The sequence below is a fragment of the Arabidopsis lyrata genome (assembly GCF_000004255.2).
Source record: "Arabidopsis lyrata subsp. lyrata unplaced genomic scaffold ARALYscaffold_6, whole genome shotgun sequence".
Taxonomy (NCBI): Eukaryota; Viridiplantae; Streptophyta; class Magnoliopsida; order Brassicales; family Brassicaceae; genus Arabidopsis; species Arabidopsis lyrata.
The window spans coordinates 18764586-18782737 of record NW_003302550.1 but is presented as its reverse complement, the minus strand read 5'-3'; the positions used below and the strand labels follow the sequence as shown (position 1 = coordinate 18782737).

The following is an 18152-nucleotide window of genomic DNA, read 5'->3' as shown; positions in this document are numbered from 1 at the left end:
CAAATATTCGTTAGATCCGCTTCGACTCGGTATTCGTTTTGATTTGATTCGAAAAATCCGAATATCCGTAAAATTTTGGAGCAAAACAAATAGAAAAATATAGTATTCGTAAAAACCGGAGCAAATAACAAATACTGTTTTTCTAAAAGTCGGATATCCACTTCGATCTGTATTTTTTGATATATTAGAAAAATATATATATATGCATATCATAATATATTTTTGCATTGTCTTTGTAAACTCGGATTTTTATCTTTCGAACATGTGTTTGTGACATAATTTAATAGTTTTTATTAGTGAAGTGGAATTTAGTAAAAAAAGAATTGATATCCCTTAAAAATAAGAAGTTGGAATCCTGCGACAATTTTTTTTTCCCAAATTTTATCTTCTTTTTCGTAGTTTTACACGCGAGCGCTTAGCTTTTTAGGGTTTTAATAGGTACAGAAGTATCGAAGCGGATATCCGCAAATATCACAAAAAAATCCGGATATTCGATTTTCTGAATATCCAAAAATATTCGGATCAAAGCAAATCACAAAATCAACTATTCGGCTGAGACGAATCAAATAACGAATATCCCCAATTTTCTGGATATCCGCTTCGTACCCAGGCCTCTTTTTTTTTTTGTTAAAAATATAAATATTCATTAAAATAAAATCATTTATGTTTTATAAGATTGGTGTAATTTATGGATTTGGTCTTAAAAACAGTCTTAAAAACAGTCCGGAGCAAAAGAATTAAAAACATAAAAACAAAGACAAATTCTGAAAATCAGTCTCTCGAGAGAAGCAATGAAGCTCTTGAAATGAGATGACGATCTTGAAGTTCTTAGTGTAAGGAGAGAGTGAATCACTGCTCGGATACCATGTAAGGAGAGAATGAATTTATTCATTAGGGAAAATGATTTACAACATATATAGTACTTAGACTAGGGTTTAGACTAATACTAATTACAATTAGATCCTTAATATTTACAACTCCTTATACTTAGAATATGATGAAGATGTACTTGTTATGTCTGATGGAGTTGATGTATGACACATAAAGTGATACAGAATTGCTATTGTTTTTGTGTCAATGTCGGTTTCTAGAAGTTTTGTGAAGACAAGATTAGAGCACGTTTTGGATGGATCAAAAAGAATAAGGGACTAAATAAGAGTTTTGGAAGACTTGATGAAAGTGGAGTTTGATAAGAAAAAGGAAAAGTGTAAAAAAAAAAAATTGCTTTTCCTTATAGAATTTGGAAACGTTCTCCGATGTTGATTAGGAAATCATGTTAGCTATATAAGGAGAAGTTAGGGGTGTCCTGGAGGATTTAGAGAGGTGAGGCATAAAGAAAAATCCGAGAGAGTTTAGTTTTGCAGTTTGGTGCTTGTGTGATCAAGCTTATTTGTTCGTTGGTATGTGACGGTTATTCCAGAGACTTGGAGAATTGAAATCTAAGCTTATGGGGAGTTTGGCTCAGGTTTATCTTGATTAAATCTAGGCTTAGAGAGTGTTTAGTTAAGGGTAGAGACTATCCTTAAGATTTCATGTAATAGAAAAGAGCGGTAGTTCAAGAGGGGTATGCTTGATATATTTACGGGTTTGCAAATATTTTGTATTTGCTTTCTTGTTCTAGTGAATTCGAAATCTGGACATGGTCCTAGGGAGTAGGAAAAACCGAACTTTATTAACAAATTTTTTGTCTCGTTTATTTTCTGCACTTTATCTTGCCTCATCCGCACTTACAAGTGGTATCAGAGCAGGTTCTCGATAGAGATTTAGTCTTGTTTCGGGTAGATTAAGGGTGAGGATAGAAACTTAGTTTAAGAAGTAGGACAGAGTTTGTAATCAAGAATTCCTCATGGACGATACTCCTGAGGGTTGGGCCATTTCTGAAGAAAAACGGGTTATTCACCAAATTTTGGGGAAATGAAGAAGAAAATATAATCTCCTCACGGGTTCAGGGTTGATGGAAACATAGAAATGTTGGGCAAGCCATCAAATGGCATACGATATTTGGAGTGCAAAGATTTTGGGCATGTGCGTTTTGAATGTGCGAATTTGCTGAAGCAAAAGAAGAAGAAATTTATAATGAGCGATTCTGACACTGATTAAGAATGATGGTGGAGAGCTGAAATTTTGGCAGGGTTTTTACAACTTTTGAGTCTAGTTCTGCAGCAAAATCTACAACTTTGGTTTTTACAACTTTTGAGTCTAGTTCTGCAGCAAAATCTACAACAATACATGCGTAGCGTCTGTAACATAGTCTGCGTCAGCCTCTGTAATGTACATGCTATTAACATAGAATAGAGTATGACGGTGTGACACGGTGCAGGAAAATGTTCCTACGGTCCCTCGTTCAATATCATCTCTAAATAGGACAAACGCTAAAATCACACCACTTGAGACCGGTTTGGGAGTCCCAAATGATGGATCTGACACAATAGATACTCAAACCGGTGGAGAAGCAAGGAAAATAGTGGATGTGACGCTGAGAAATTTTTATGGGATATTTTCTACGCAGGAAAATATTTTTCTTACTTTATGAGAAATCTTTATGGGATATTTTCTACGCAAGTTACTGGTCGGACAGGTTTTGGTGGAGAAGGATCAGAAAAAATGCAAGCCGTAGATGGCGATAAGGTAATCCCATATACCTCTGTGACACCTACTTATCACATATATTTACATTTGACCAAACTGAAGAGGTAACATATCCTAATGCATACATAATATGTAGATATTATGTAGAGAAATTGTATATAACAGATTTCTGGGATTGAAACGCAGGTTACCGATAAGACGGGAACAGATGAATTCATGGATAGTGAAGAGAATGAAACCCAAGTTACTGATGAAACAGAACCAGTAAAGAGGTGGGTTAGTTTGTGGATTAAAAATCCTCTAGCCAGATGGTACCCAATAGAAAGCATCCTCCAGCTCAGACTGGGAGAGGGAGAGGGAGACCAAAGAAGACCCAAGAAGTTTAAAACATCAGGTAGAAATATTGTATAAGTCCGTTATGTTTCATATCACTATGAACTGTCGTTCTATTCTATGTTTGTACCAAAGCCATGAATGGATAACACGGAATTCAAAACCGCATAGCGGTACAAAAAATATGTCACCATTCAAGACAATAAACTGTTTTTTCATTTATGATTTAAAAAATAGAAAATAGACAAAAAGACAAAAGGGTGCGTTTCTTTTTGTCTTCTCTCTCATTTTTGTCTCTGGTTCCGCACCAACAAGGTATAAGGTGTGTTTCAGTTTTACTGTAACAAGTAGATATTTATTTTTATTTTTTTTATTTGTTGCCTTTTCAAACAGAAAATGAAAAACAGTTTTTTGTATCATTAATAAGAGTCTGTGTATATTTATGAAATCACATTTTCTTTTTTTAATTTGTTACATGTTGTCTCTCTAGTTAAATCCCTCACAATTTTACACATTTTTCTAAAAATTTAATTTGCAACTTTTATTTTATGGAAAATATATACACAAATCTTTTAATATTCTTTTTCAATTTAATTTCAAAAATAAGATATTATTTAAGTCTAAATTACTTGAGTAAATAACTTTTGTTTAACTTAATATCTTTAAATAAAATTCAATAATTTAAATATAATTATATCATATCTTCAACTATTTTATTTTATAAATTTTATCTAAAATATATATTCCGCACCGCTTTTTCTATTTTTACCATTCAAATATTTTAACAGCACCGCATGTTATTTTTTTACCATTTATATTGTACCGCACCGTTTTTTACGCAGTAACCGCACTTGTTCCGCATAATGCGTTTTTTATCCGCACTGCCCTAACCGCTGTCACCATTCGAAGCAAATTTGGTAAAATTTGTTTAATAGTACTATTAGGCAATAAATGTTTAAGTGGTTTTTGCTTTTGGTTTTTAGTGTTTGGTGTTTGGTTTTTGATTTTTAGATTTTGGTTTCTATTTTTGGGTTTTTGATTTTGTAGTAGATTTTGGTTTTTCTTAATATGTTATTATTGATACCTCACTTGTAGGGTTGAGACATTTACCCAAACCCGAAATCTGATGGGTCCTAGACTTCTAAACCGAAAAACCCAAAATCGAATCTAAACCAAACCAAAAAACCGAATGGGTACCCGAAAACCGAGCCGGAAGCATTTCCGGGTTTATTTATTACTAAAGTAGACTGGTTAAAAATCCGAGTCTAACCAACAAAAAACCAAAAACGGGTAATCCATTGAACCGTTTTGAACCGGGTTTTCTAATTAAACAATGAAATTTTCTAATTCTTTTATAACAACTATTACTTTTTCAATTTGTTATTTTTAATACTTTTCAAACATTATGATTTTGAAATAATTTATTTGATATTTAGAAGCTGTTCATATTTTAATGTTAATATGTTATCCATATATTATAGATATATTCATAAAAATATATATATATATATATATATATATAATTATTTTTCTTATTTTAAAATATCATCGACCCTAGTTGAACCATATTGACCCACGAATCATCAGTTTGACTAAGGTATTTTGTGATTCATCCTTGCGACGTGGAGGTGTTGTTAGTATGGCTTTTGGAGGATATGATGTTACTTCAGTCCATGCTACTGACATTATGAGGGGATCTTGGTAGAGGACAGTATTGCATGCCGACTTAAGTTCGTGTAGCTCTACTTCTTCTTCTTTCGTCATTTTATCTCTTTCCCTTACTGCTCTTGTTTCTTGCCATGTTTTTGCGTAGGAGAGTCTTTTTATCCAGTTCAATTCATAGCCTTATCATAAGCTTCACCGCTTATGGTTTAAGTAATGATTTGAATTTGAATGTTTTACCTTTTTGACATGGGACCATGTATTTAAGAGTCACTTTCTATACTTTCATTTCTTGAAATGATATTTACATTCTTATCAAAAGAAAAAAAGCTTCCAACAGGTCCTGCCGGTTTGGACATCTTTTATTTAGCCAGGCGGATTTCTCATACATGCGGACTTGAATGTAAACATGCCGGTTGAGACCCCATCTTTTACTTAGCCAGGCGGGTTTCTAAAACATGTGGTTTGTACGTGAACTTGCCATTTTAGACTTCTTTGCTTAGCTAGGCAGGTTTCTCAAACAGGCGGGTTTGTACTTTAATGTGTACGTGCCGGTTGAGATATCTTTTACTTAGCCATGCGGATTTTTAAAACAGGCGGGTTTGTACGTGAACTTGCCAGTTTAGACTTTTTTGTTTAGCTAGGCGGGTCTCTCAAACAAGGTTTGGTCTAATTGCTACGATCTATAATACGGTTAATCTGTTTTTAATGTTTTGGTGTATTTTATATGTATTGTATGTTTATTCCAGGTTGTAGTCCTTTGCATGATTTTGTTTGGTTTTTTCCGCAAACCTAAGTCTATTAACTCTGCTAAAGTATGGTAAACTCTCGTAAAGTGTGTTCAACCAAATTTTATTTCATCATATGTTATAGATTTTTAAACTATGTTTTGAGCATTTTTGTATTCATGTGAGTGGTAGAGCGTACTTGACGGTGTTGAAAAAGGTCTTGGGTACCAAGACTCCACACTTTTTTTTTTCCTTAAACAAAAGGATTAAAATTTTATCCATAAGATTAAGAGTAATTTTAGCGATACGTTTTGCTAAAAAAAAAAGAAAAAATAGTATATAGAAGATACGTTATCACTTATCACTTATCAATGCATCGTATTCTTATGAAAAAGGGTGATGCAATATGCACAAACAGAATATTAATAAAAGAAATGAGAAAAATATATGCTCATTCCTTCTTTAATTCTGTCGATTCTTCAAGTATTTATTTTTCAGTACCAATTATCAGACGCAAAAACGTTGACAACAAAAAAAAAAAAATCTATTGAAGATATTTTTCATTTAGATAAAATTATTTTTAAAGAATATTTGTAGAAGATTCTATATTTAAAAGAAAAAAAATCCAAATAGAATTTATTTTTAAACTGAAGAATTCAGTGTTTTTCTATAAACAAAAAAAAAAAAAAAAAAAAAAAAAAAAACACCTGAATCCAACGATCATCATTTTCCGTTAAATCACAATTCATATTAAATTGAGAAGCCAATTTTTTATTTTTAAACTTTGAATTTTCTTTTTAACTTATTTAGTAAAACTTTACGAGAGTCACACTTTACGAGAGTTTACCATATATACTTTTTCACAGATAATCAAAGCTGTAAAACAAAAAAAAAATAGAAAGTCAAATAATCAATTTAACAAACAGAAGTACAGAACAAAAGATTCAAATCGATTATAACAAACTAACAACCTATTCAACACTAATTTCTAATCTCCAAGATTAAAGGAACAAGAATAGGACTTCAGATTCAAAGAAAAAACAAACAACTCAATTCTTATCTTTTCTTTTTCCTAACTTCACTTCCATATATAAACCCCATTCTTCTATTACCTCAAGAAAACATAAAGCAAATTAACAATAAGAAACCAATAAACTCTTACGCTCTTCAAAGAAAAAAACATCAATAATGAAGCAATCTCTTCTTCTTTCCTTCGTGTTACTATTACTTTCATCATCATCACTCGTTACACCAATCCATGCACGTAACAAATCAAATCCGGCAAAGTCTCCCGTTGGTGCTCCGGCACCAGGACCATCAGGTTCTGATTGTTCTTCAGTAATATTTAGCATGATGGATTGTCTCACGTACCTTGGTGTCGGATCAAACGAGACTATGCCAGAGAAATCGTGTTGTGTTGGAATTGAAACTGTTTTACAATATAATCCACAATGTATTTGTGCTGGTTTGGTTAGTGCTGGCCAAATGGGAATTGAATTGAATAACACACGAGCCCTTGCAACACCTAAGACTTGCAAACTCTCCATTGCTCCTCCTCATTGTGGTGATCTTTTATTTTTATTTTGTCTAAATATTAAGGTTTTTTTTTTTTTTTTGGCGTTTGATTATATTTTTTCCTTGCAGGTATAATAACTTCAGGTGCTACGACACCAGGTGCATCTCCTGCATCTCCTGGTACGTGTTGACTTTCTTCATGTTTTGTTAATTTTATTTTATTCAATTTGATTACCGATTATGTTCGTAATTAAGTTTGTCTCTAGAAGAATGATTGGAAAAATATAAGTTTGAAAACAAATGAGTTAAAAATAGTAGTTGAATGAGTTGAACAATTTTCTTTTATAATTCTTTCCAATTTTTTGAAGTGAATGTGTTGAATCATTTTTTCAGTTTTTTTTTTTTTTTAATTTCAAATGATAAAAACTTAGCTCAATATTATTTTCAACCTAGTTTTATTCTTCCAAGTGTGTGTTCTTTCATTTTTTGGGATTGACTGAGAAGGCATTTAAAATATATATATATATATATATTAGTATGTGGTACTTCAGTTAAGTTTCATTTTGTTAGTTTAGTTATCAGATATATCATTTCATATTCAATTAGAATTTCGTTATACTAATAATTTTTATTGTGTTACTCACATTGCATTTGTGTTACACCTTTCTATTTTTTTATAATAAACGTACTTTTGTATGTTAAAAGATATAATGTATAAATGATGATATGGATGCAGTTTCCCCATCAGCCGGAACACCTACGACTTCACCATCCGCAGCCAAGTCACCAGCAACTTCGGCAACTTCCCCATCTTCGGCAACTTCCCCATCTTCGGATGAGACACCGTCAATGACTGCACCTTCTCCTACAACCTCTGGCACAAACATCCTCTCAGTTCCTGCACTCACCATTGTTTTCGTTATTGTTTCTTCTGTCGCTTACATTTCGGCTTTTTCTAATTAATCACAGCTTTTATTTTTATTTTCTTTGTATTGCATCTATGAATTCAACATTGTTATGATTGTGATTTGAAGACATGATGTTTCTTTGATGCTTTTAAGTTTTAATCATGCAACCGTAGTACACAATGTGAAATATGCGCTGGGCTCCTTAATTCGATTAGGCTTAGATCCTATAAACCTTGAGGGCCCAAGACGAATATAAGAAATGGGTACTTATTACTTAAAATTAATATATCTACAAGATATAAATTTAAATAACCAACTAACTATATCTACAAGTATTTATATATTTATATTAAAGTATTGATGTTGAGTAGGCATGTCAATCGGGCTAGCCCGGCCCGACCCGAAGCCCGCAAAACCCGTACATATCTGAGCCCGGCCCGGCCCGGCCCGTGAAAATTCCGAGCCTATATTTTAAAGTCCGGCCCAGCCCTAACAGGGCTACAGGGCTTTTCCGGACATTTTTGGGCTTTTCTTCCGACTAAAAAAAAAACTTATAATTTCTAATATCTCTTAAAAAAAAATCTATATATGAAACGAGTTAATCAAAATTTAAATAACCACTAACGCTAATTTAGTTTTTAAAAAAGAGAGTTAAAATCAAATAAATAATCCAAATAAATTGTTTAAACTTATACTAAATAAAATATAAAATCAAAATAATTCAAATTAGGTAGTAGAGCTAATATTTGTTTTTTCGATTTATAGTAATACACAACAAAATAAAACTAAGTTTAGGGTTTTCAACTCTGTCCAAAAATTTTTTTACAACAAATCTTACAATTAAACGAAAATATTAAAAAAAAAAGGTCAAAATATTTTTTAAAGGGCTTTTCGGGCTAGCCCGAGCCCGGCCGGGCTAAGCCCAAAAAACCTTTAGCCCGAAAGGCCCGTTTTTTTCTGGACATATATTTTGAAGCCCGAACCCGCTGTTTTTCAGGGCTGGGCCGGGTTAGCCCGCGGGCTTTGGCCCTAATTGACATGTCTAATGTTGAGCTTAGTATATTAGCTAAACATTAATCAAAAATGATTTCGTATATACTACTTAAATATCTTTTGCAAGTTTACCTGCCACACCATTTCCCTTGTGATCAGTATTCAAGAAATGCTCTTTATCTATATATAACAAACATTCAAGAATTGTCGTCCTCGAAACCGTTTTCCCCAAAAAAAGAAAAGAAATTGGTTGAATGTGTAATTTATTTCTCTTTTTTTTTTTCAACAACTTTATTAGATTAGTTTAAAATAGCCAATTCTAAGGAATATTATTTACATAGGTGATTAGTTGCGGTTGGGTACGAACATTTCGTGCCAAATTATCCGTTTTTGAATTCGCACGTCGAGAAATCAAAGATAAAGAGAAAAAATCAAACTCATCCTTGTCGCTCTGAATAGCTCTCTAGGTAGGTCGAGAAAGCTGGCCACTCCGTCGGAGAAGACACCATCTCCACCAGGTCTGAGCAGTCTGTATAAAAGCTTACTTCGCGTTAGTCTTGACCAATCATACCCAAACTAATGCTTCCACTTCTGAGTGTAGACATGTGAGACTTCGTCGAAGGTTGGCAGCACCCATAATTGGTTCATCTTCACCTTGCAGTGTGTGAAACCATCCTAAACCCGATAAATTGTCACTCTCTTTCCAAGAGCCATCAATGAAACACCGATACCCTGAAGTGTAATTTATTACTCAAAAATAGAAAATATTTACAAACTTCTCATCCCTACTACAGATATGGCTTGATGAAACGGAGCCTAAATAAATAAATAAACAGAGCATGGAACATAAAGTAAAATTATGCATTCTGAAATCGTATTTCTAACTTTGATAGCATATCGTGTGTAGCATGAAACGACCAGATATTGAAATAGATACACTAACAATTTGATGGAACTCTAAAGGTAACCCCTTTCTCCACTATGATATATGCATGAAGTTAACTTTTTTTTGTTTGATAACTCAATGTAAATCTCCAGGCCTATGGAAGGATCCAAGACTAATCTATAGGGAGAAGGTAATATATATAACTTATTTTATAGTCAGGCTTGGAAAAACTTATGGAAAATTTGAAGACCAGTCTAGGGCCGACCCTGGGCTAAAGCCCATCAAGCAAGGGCTTTAAGCGCTAAAAATATCTTATATATATTAGAGGCAACATTTTAGTCCTGTAGTTGCTTTATTGTCTAGTGGTAAGGACATTCTTTCCTTACACACCCATTATAGGTTCAATTCCTCAAATATGATTGGACCGGCCCGGCCCTCTGAAATCATCTTCTATTCTCAAGTAACCACTAAATTTGGAGAAAGCCGAATTTGACATTAGTTTAGAGAATTTCTATATTTTTGACGTGAGTTAACACGTTTCAAATGAGATGGTTCACTGTTTTAAAACTCGTATCTAAAATAGTCGGTATCTCAGTATGAAACCTGGTATTTCGTTCATGCTAGAGTGTGTACATAATCGTTGTTACCAATTTAAAAATGATTTTGAGCAATAGTAGGAAAACATGTTGGTGCCCCGGCCCAACTTGTTTGTGTACTTTAATTTCTAATGTTCACTTGTGTTTTCATCACGTAGATAAAGCGTTAATTTGAGAAGTTTTTGTTAATTTATATTAGTAGTTGTATTCTAATATTATTGTTTAGTTGGTCATCATATATATGGTTGACGTTTGGTTAATCTTATGCCAGGGAACAAGGATGGATGTATATACCCTCTTAAGCGGCTTTATGAACAGTATCTAGCTGTAAGCTAGTCACACTAATCCCAATCTATTTTAAAAAATGCCAATTAGTGAATTAAGAATATGATTAACAAGCTTGATGATGCAAATAATATCTGATATGTTAAATAGATTGAGATGAGATTGTTATGTTGACCTTATCTAAGTTTCTTATTTATTTTTTTTTTATTTTTTTTCATACATCAACAGTCAGGTGGACAACTTCCAACAAATAGCTTAATCTTTATAATACAAGGTAACGTGATTTATTGAAGTCAAATTCCAATAGAAAAAGCTGCAGAAATAAACTGTTTAATTAAAAATTTGACTAAGAATACTTTCCCGATGTATTAAGTTTAGTATAATATATAACATAAAAATTCTATTTGTATAGTTTGGCTCAATCTTCCCTAATATTTATAAAACTCTTTTAGAAGTATTATTTGGAATATTCGGACACAAGGTTTCCAACTCATAGATCAACTCAAGATTCAAAATAAATTTCAAGCAAATATAAAGTTGAATTTTTTTATACCTAAAATAAAGATTGTGGATATTGAACCAAAATTTAAATGGATTGTGTAATTGAGATCATTGGTTGGATAAATAAACACTTCCAGCAGATATATAAAAAAAATTAGAAAATCCGGGTTATATAATACAATTGTTAATATAAGTTGAAAGTACAATTTATTCATCATCTCAAACAAAACACAAATCACGAGAGAAATAACATTTGAAAGATTAAAAAAATAAAAATAAAAAAATCAAACGTTCGACTTTGTCCCAATTTCACCATTGTATGAACCAAACAAACTCAAACAACCATGCATATATTACACATATTATCATGTCATCTCAAAAAAATAACATAACCATAGTTTTTTATTTGATAAATCAATTCCCCTCATATATACACACATACGTATATGGATGTGTTTATATATGAATAAACGCTATTAAGCTTGTTGTTCAGCCAATCTTGGAACACAATCTGCCACCGCGTCGCCAACAGTAAGGAAGATATTTTTCTCTCCAATCTCCTCGACGAACTTGGAAGCATAAAGTTTCTCAATCACCACTGGTCCAGGATTTGCTAGAATCAACTGTTCAATTTCAGGTCAATTAATCAGATTAATCATTGACATCATATTATCTCATATTAATCAAGTACTACAATACCATTAATTTAGGTAAACATGCTAAAAGATGTATTTTATTTACTTTAGTTATTTGCAAATATTAAAATGAAAAAAGTATCTCTTAAAAATAAAATACTTAATTAGCATTCTTACAAGAATTATTAAATTCATCTAAATTTATTGTATTGTCAGAAATTTCGTTATTGCATGTTTTTATATATAAAGCTCTAAAATTCTAGACCAAAATTAATCAAAACTAGTATTGATAGTTTTGCTTATGACTATAACAAATATAAAAGAATCAATTTCAATAACTAAGCTAATTACTGATAAATGTTACATTGAGGAATAGAAGATATATATATATATATATATATATATATATATATATATATATATATATATATATATATATATATATATATATATATATATATGGTTACCTGAATCTCTTGCTTCTCGAGGCTCTTGAGAAGTTCTTCGATGGAGTGAATACCACTGGTATCGATATCGGTAACAGCTGCTCATATACATTCATACTACCATCAATAATTTTGTACCTCTAAAAATATGTAATACTTCTACCATATGAGCTCATAATTAGATTAGTTGATTTTTATTTTATTTTTTGGTTTAGAATTATTCTTACGTGACATCTCAATAATCACAAATTTGATTGCCGGCCTGCCCTCTTCTTTAGCGTTTTCTTGCTCCTCTCGCACCCATCTTGACGCCCTGTCACAAAATTTCAATTATTTCATGACTCTTACATATATACATCAAAATGTATTAGTCCATCTCATTAAATTGCCCCGACGACTAATTCAATTATTTTCTTAATTATAACCGTTTTGTGTTATGTAGTGAGGTTTTAGTTTTCTTATATTCTATTTAGAATATTAAAATAAACTAATAATTTCATAGAATAAAAAAAGCATGGTTTACAAAATCATTTACTTTCTAGTTATAATTTGTAACATATCTCTTTTAAAAACAAATGTTTTCTCAATAACCATATTTGAATTTAATAAGTTAGCATAATGAAGGATGATGTGTAGATATATATTTTTACCTTTCTCGGACATAGTTGGAGTTGGAAAAGTAGATGGCGGAGTCAACACGGATGATCAAGATTCCGGAAATCTGAGCAGCGTCCGGATACTGTAGAGTGTTCCGATACACGTTCGAATTTGGCAGCTTCCCTAGAATCGTCGTTCTTGGTCTCGTCACTTGCAGCAGTATCTTTGCAAAAGAGATCACCACCTATATAATATAGTTTCACCAACAACCAAAAATAAGTAAGCTTTATACATAGATAATATTAACATTCTATGATGTAAGCGATCTTACGGCGATCAAGAGCCCGATCTCAACAGAGATGAAGATGACTCCAAAGAATGCTCCCATGCAAGCCAAGAAGTCGAGTTTATCGATCCTCCATATAAGAATCGCAGCGTCAATATCGATAAGACCGAGGACAGCCGATATAATGATGGCCGCGAGGATAGCATTTGGAGTGTATTTAAAGAGTGGTGTGATGAACTCTAAGGTTAGAGCTACCACTATGGCCATCACTATGTTTGAAACCGCGGTTTGGACTCCCGCCATGTAGTTCACGGCAGATCGTGAAAACGAACCTATAATTTTATCAAAAGTATGTTACACATGACCGTCTTTAATCAAGAAATATATAAACTAACATCTAATCCGCTTTGTTTTTTAAAAATTATTCGCAGACAGATCCAAAACCATCTTCATATTTTCTCGTAGATCATTACAACTTTTTATCTATTTGTGAAGTGAAAAAAAAAAAGTAAAAATATTAATAAATTACTCAAATAGCAATGGAAATATTTTAAAATTAAATTATTTGTATCGATCAAATTATTTTTGCAAAAATTGGGTTGGTTACGTTTGAATCTTTTCGAATGCCCTTATGTACATAGATTGAGACCTATAATTATAAAACTATCTTTAACATGCAAATATAAATTAAAAAGAAGTTTTTTTTTTGTTAAAATTAAAATCAAGAAGTTGCAATGCATGTAAAACAATCAACAAGAATAAATGATCTACTATAGGAAACCTATAGATCTTTAGAATAAATATAGGAAAGTATAAATTCATATTTAATATAGGAAACCTATAGATCTTTAGAATAAATGATATATAGCCATTCGAAGTTTAACGAAACTCGAATAAAATTTAAAGTTTTCGCAGCTTACCCGTGGCAATGTAACAAGAAGTGAGTGAACCAACAACGTTCATAGTTCCCAAAGCAATCATCTCTTTGTTTCCATCGATTTGATAGTCTTTCATTGCTGCAAATGTTCTTGCAATCGCTACAGCTTCCTGGAAAAAAAAATTATTCCGACATAATTTATCGAATTAGAAGGGATCCCCAAATTAGAATACAAAAGATAATGAGTTCATATTTATATATATGCATACATATGTGACTTACCGTTAAAGCGACCATACCAGCAATGCCTCCAATTCGGATTCCTTCGGTCAAATATTTTCCGGAGAAGAAAATCTTATGAGCGGATATCGGATTGATTCCTTGATCTATATGTTTCACCTTCATAGTTTATATGATAAAAATATTGTTGGTAAACTAGTGAATCCATAAATATTAATCATTAATGATGATAAAAACGTATTATTCATTTTCATTCAAAAAAACAAAACGTATTGTTCATGACATGAATGTGTGAGCTTACAATTTGGACTCCTTGTTTGTCAGCACGAGTTATGAAGACAAAGAAGGTAGAGATAATGACTGAAATAAGAGGAGCAATTGCTGGAACCCAAAAAAGTCTCCTGTTTCTCTTCCCCTGTAATCAAATTTCATATTAGTAATGGAGATAATAAAGATACACAAATATATATATATATATTGGAGATGAAAAAGAAAAGGGTTACAATGAATTTGGTGACGAGAAGAAAGGTCAAGAAACTGGCGCCAATGACTATAGTTTGCCAATTCCACTGGAGAAATCATGAATAAAACCAAAGCGAATGAGATATTAATTTATTTAGATATTAAGTATTTGAGCCTAGGCTTCGAACTTATTGATTTTTGGAGTAGTGAAAAGGTACCCCATGCTCAGCGTTTTTGAATACGGACTTCATAACAGAAATAATATCAGTTTTCTTGGTAAATGTCTTGATGCCAAGAAAGCCCTTAAGCTGTTGGAGAGCGATTGTGATGGCTGCTCCTCCCATGAACCCAACAACCGCAGCATGCGACAGAAAGTCTATCAAGAATCCCAACCGCAGAAAACCGAGGCCGGCTTGGAAAATGCCAGCAAAGAAAGTGGCAGTGAAGGCAAGTCGGAGATAATCAGCCGGGTTTTTCTTTGGGTCGATGACGGCCTGGCACAAAGTTCCCAAAAGAAGAGACACCACCGCGACTGGTCCTATCGCAATATCTCTAGAACTCCCCATGCCCGCGTACACCAGTGGTGGCACGAAACTCGAGTCTGCACCAAAAAGCCATGCATTCAAATATTTGCACACAAGAGAATATAAATACTCTTACTTTTTATGGATTTGCTACAAATACTATCAAATCTCGTAATTTTCTAACAAACAAAAAAAAATACTTAGGTTAAATGTATTAAGACTCACAAAGTCCGTATTTTGGATCCAAATTCGCGAGCTTTGCATATCCGATATCCTGTGTTCCATAAAACATACAAATGAGATATAGATATGGGTTTGATATAAAAGGAAGAAATGCACCAAAAAGTACGTGGAATTTAGAAAAATGGAGTCTCGAATAGTAAACCTGAGGGATACAAAGACTAGCAATGGTGAGACCGGCAATTACATCGCCTCGAAGTTTGCGAAGATTGTACTCTCTGGCCCAACCAATGATCGGGAAGACAGCCTGGATCCCGAGTAACGCTTTCTTAGCTGGGGTTTGGCCCTTGAAATCCCTAAGGGGTGCATCATGGAAGAAAGTTTCTTCAACCACCGACTTGATGTCCTTTAGCAAACCCGCTTTCGGAGGAGCTAGCACTCGCTGACGAACTTCTGCTGGGTTTCTTGCACCGGACCCTCCTCCGTCCGGATAAGTCCCGGACATGATTGTTGAAATTTTAATTTCCTGCAATTGTTACCAATAAACATTATTTAGAAATGAAGTAATGACTAGCGTCATAATGTGTTAATGAGGTCTAGTTTTAAACCTTAGATGGAGGATATTATTATTTGGAGGAATTGTAGATTTTCTTGAGAGATTGGAGTGTTGCTGCGTAGTTTATATAAGTTGTGATATATTTAAAAGTCAACTCTAGATCACACAACTTGGATTTAATTTTTTTGTAAGAGAAAACATGTTACACTTTGATAAATTCAGCGAAGCCAACATATACATATTTATTTATAAATTAAGATATGATAATAGTATTGAATAATATTTGAGGTGTATAAATTAATATGGTTTTGGGAGGAATGTAATGCCTAGGGGTGTCAAAATGGATAAACCGATTCAAACCGATCCATAATCCAATGAGTTTAGGCTTAAATGGTTTATGAGTTGATCCAACTCATTTGTTAAATGGATTGAGTCAATCCATTAATCCAATTATTTGATGGTTTAATGGTTAAATGAGTTAATCCATGAAAATAAAATAATTAATTAATTAATAAATATTATCATCATATAATGCTACAAATAATAATTAATGACATAAATGAGTTATGATATCACGTTTTTGGCGGGAAAATCACGGAATCACGTTTTCGTGGGAAAATCCGGAATCACGCTTTTGGCGGGGGAAAATATGGAATCATGTTTTTGGCGGAAAAATGTAGAATCATATTTTGGCGGGAAAAATACGAAATCATGTTTTTGGCGGGAAAATGTGAAATCACTTTTTGGTGGGAAAATCACGGAATCACATTTTGGCGGGAAAATTTACGGAATTGCATTTTTGGCGGGAAAATGTGGAATCACTTTTTGGTGGGAAAATCACGGAATCACATTTTTGGCGGAAAAATGCGGAATCACGGTTTTGGCGGGAAAATAGGAAATCGCGTTTTTGGCGGAAAAATGTAGTATCATATTTTTGGCGGGAAATGCGAAATTCCATTTCTAGCGGAAAATTTTACGGAATTGCATTTTTGGCGGGAAAATGTTGAATCACGTTTTGGCGGAAAAATTTATTTCATGGATTTAATAGTTAAATCATGTCTACATTGGTTTATTAAAATCAGTTTTGACATTTGATTTGATTATATTTGGTTTAGACATTTGATTTAGAATGTTTAATTTTTATTGGTTTGGTTATGAGTAATCCACTAATCCATTCTAACATAAACCATTTCAATCCAATTCATTAAACTCACTAATCCATTAAATCCATTAATCCATTAGTATCCAAATTTCTCATTCATTATATCCATGGATTGGATTGGTTTGGATTGATCCATTAACTTTTATCCATTTTGACACCCCTAGTAATGCCAAAAGGTTGACTTTGGCAATTTATGCGGTGTGATGATAGATATACGAGAGAAAAAAAGTTATACATTAAATTCAAGAAAATGCTAGTTCAAAATTTGTATCTAGATTAAGTACTATTCTTCCGGTTTCAGAATACTTAAATGTATAAAAGTTTTATACGTAAATTAAAAATATTTAATTTTTAATTTTTTAAAATAAAAATAGTATTTATTATGTACGTAAACACAGTTCAATCAGTGATGAAACAAATTCTAAAATAAAAATGGTAAAAAAAAAATTGAAATATTTTGCATATAAAAGTGGAAACAATACTTAATTTAAAACAAAAAAGTTTCTCTGAAACATCATTTATTTTGAAATAGAGAGAGTGTTTAAGTTGTATAATATGCCAGAGTACTATTCATGTACAATAATACTACATATCAATGCTTAAAATATCAACTGAATATTGTTGGTCACGATTAAAAGAAATGTTAAAAAACATTGATTGTTAAAACTCGACGAATAGTAGGGCCACATTCCAACTAAATCTGGCCAGTCGGACTAGATATAATGTTTAGCTATAATTCTGTATATAACTAATGATATATTAACAGCCTAAAATTAAAGTTTTAGAATTTTTGCAGCTGCTAAATCCACCCACAATATGAGAATACGTTACACTAGAATCACCTAGAATAAATATGACATAATATTTTACCTTCCCGACAAATTCTAAGATAAGGGCACCACAATGTAGACTTATTAAGAAAAGTTATGAGAACGATGCTAGGTGGTTCACCGATGTTCAAACTACACAGAGTCGTCAAGACACTAAATACACTAGTACGAAGAGACATATACCTTAAGCCAACCAGTTGCACCATATCGCACCAACTCGCACCCGTCTAAATCAGACTGAAAGTATGTCTCTTTGAATCCTATGATTAGGATGATCTGACCCGACTACATTAAAATCTGGTCTTAAGATCGAGATCATGTAACTTTTATAAACACAATCATATTGCTTCCAGTGAGAAGC

At 32.6% G+C, this 18152-nt stretch overlaps 2 protein-coding genes across 2 annotated transcripts; one reads left to right on the top strand and one right to left on the bottom strand.

The window, feature by feature from the left end:
- The first annotated feature begins 6411 nt into the window (after positions 1–6411).
- On the top strand, positions 6412–7894 carry LOC9308479 (non-specific lipid-transfer protein-like protein At2g13820). Its single transcript, XM_002874496.2, has 3 exons — positions 6412–6876; positions 6957–7007; positions 7564–7894. Exons 1-3 carry the CDS (start codon positions 6501–6503, stop codon positions 7788–7790), a joined length of 654 nt encoding a protein of 217 aa, XP_002874542.1. The 5' UTR covers positions 6412–6500; the 3' UTR covers positions 7791–7894.
- Positions 7895–11186: 3292 nt separating this feature from the next.
- Positions 11187–15793, bottom strand: LOC9308478 (sulfate transporter 1.1). Its single transcript, XM_002872363.2, has 12 exons — positions 15449–15793; positions 15289–15337; positions 14758–15140; positions 14581–14646; positions 14379–14492; positions 14120–14236; positions 13881–14007; positions 13006–13292; positions 12728–12918; positions 12305–12390; positions 12099–12175; positions 11187–11619 (listed from the first exon to the last, which is right to left on the bottom strand). The coding sequence occupies exons 1-12, from the start codon at positions 15746–15748 to the stop codon at positions 11473–11475; spliced, it is 1944 nt and encodes a 647-aa protein (XP_002872409.1). The 5' UTR covers positions 15749–15793; the 3' UTR covers positions 11187–11472.
- Between the last annotated feature and the right edge of the window lie 2359 nt (positions 15794–18152).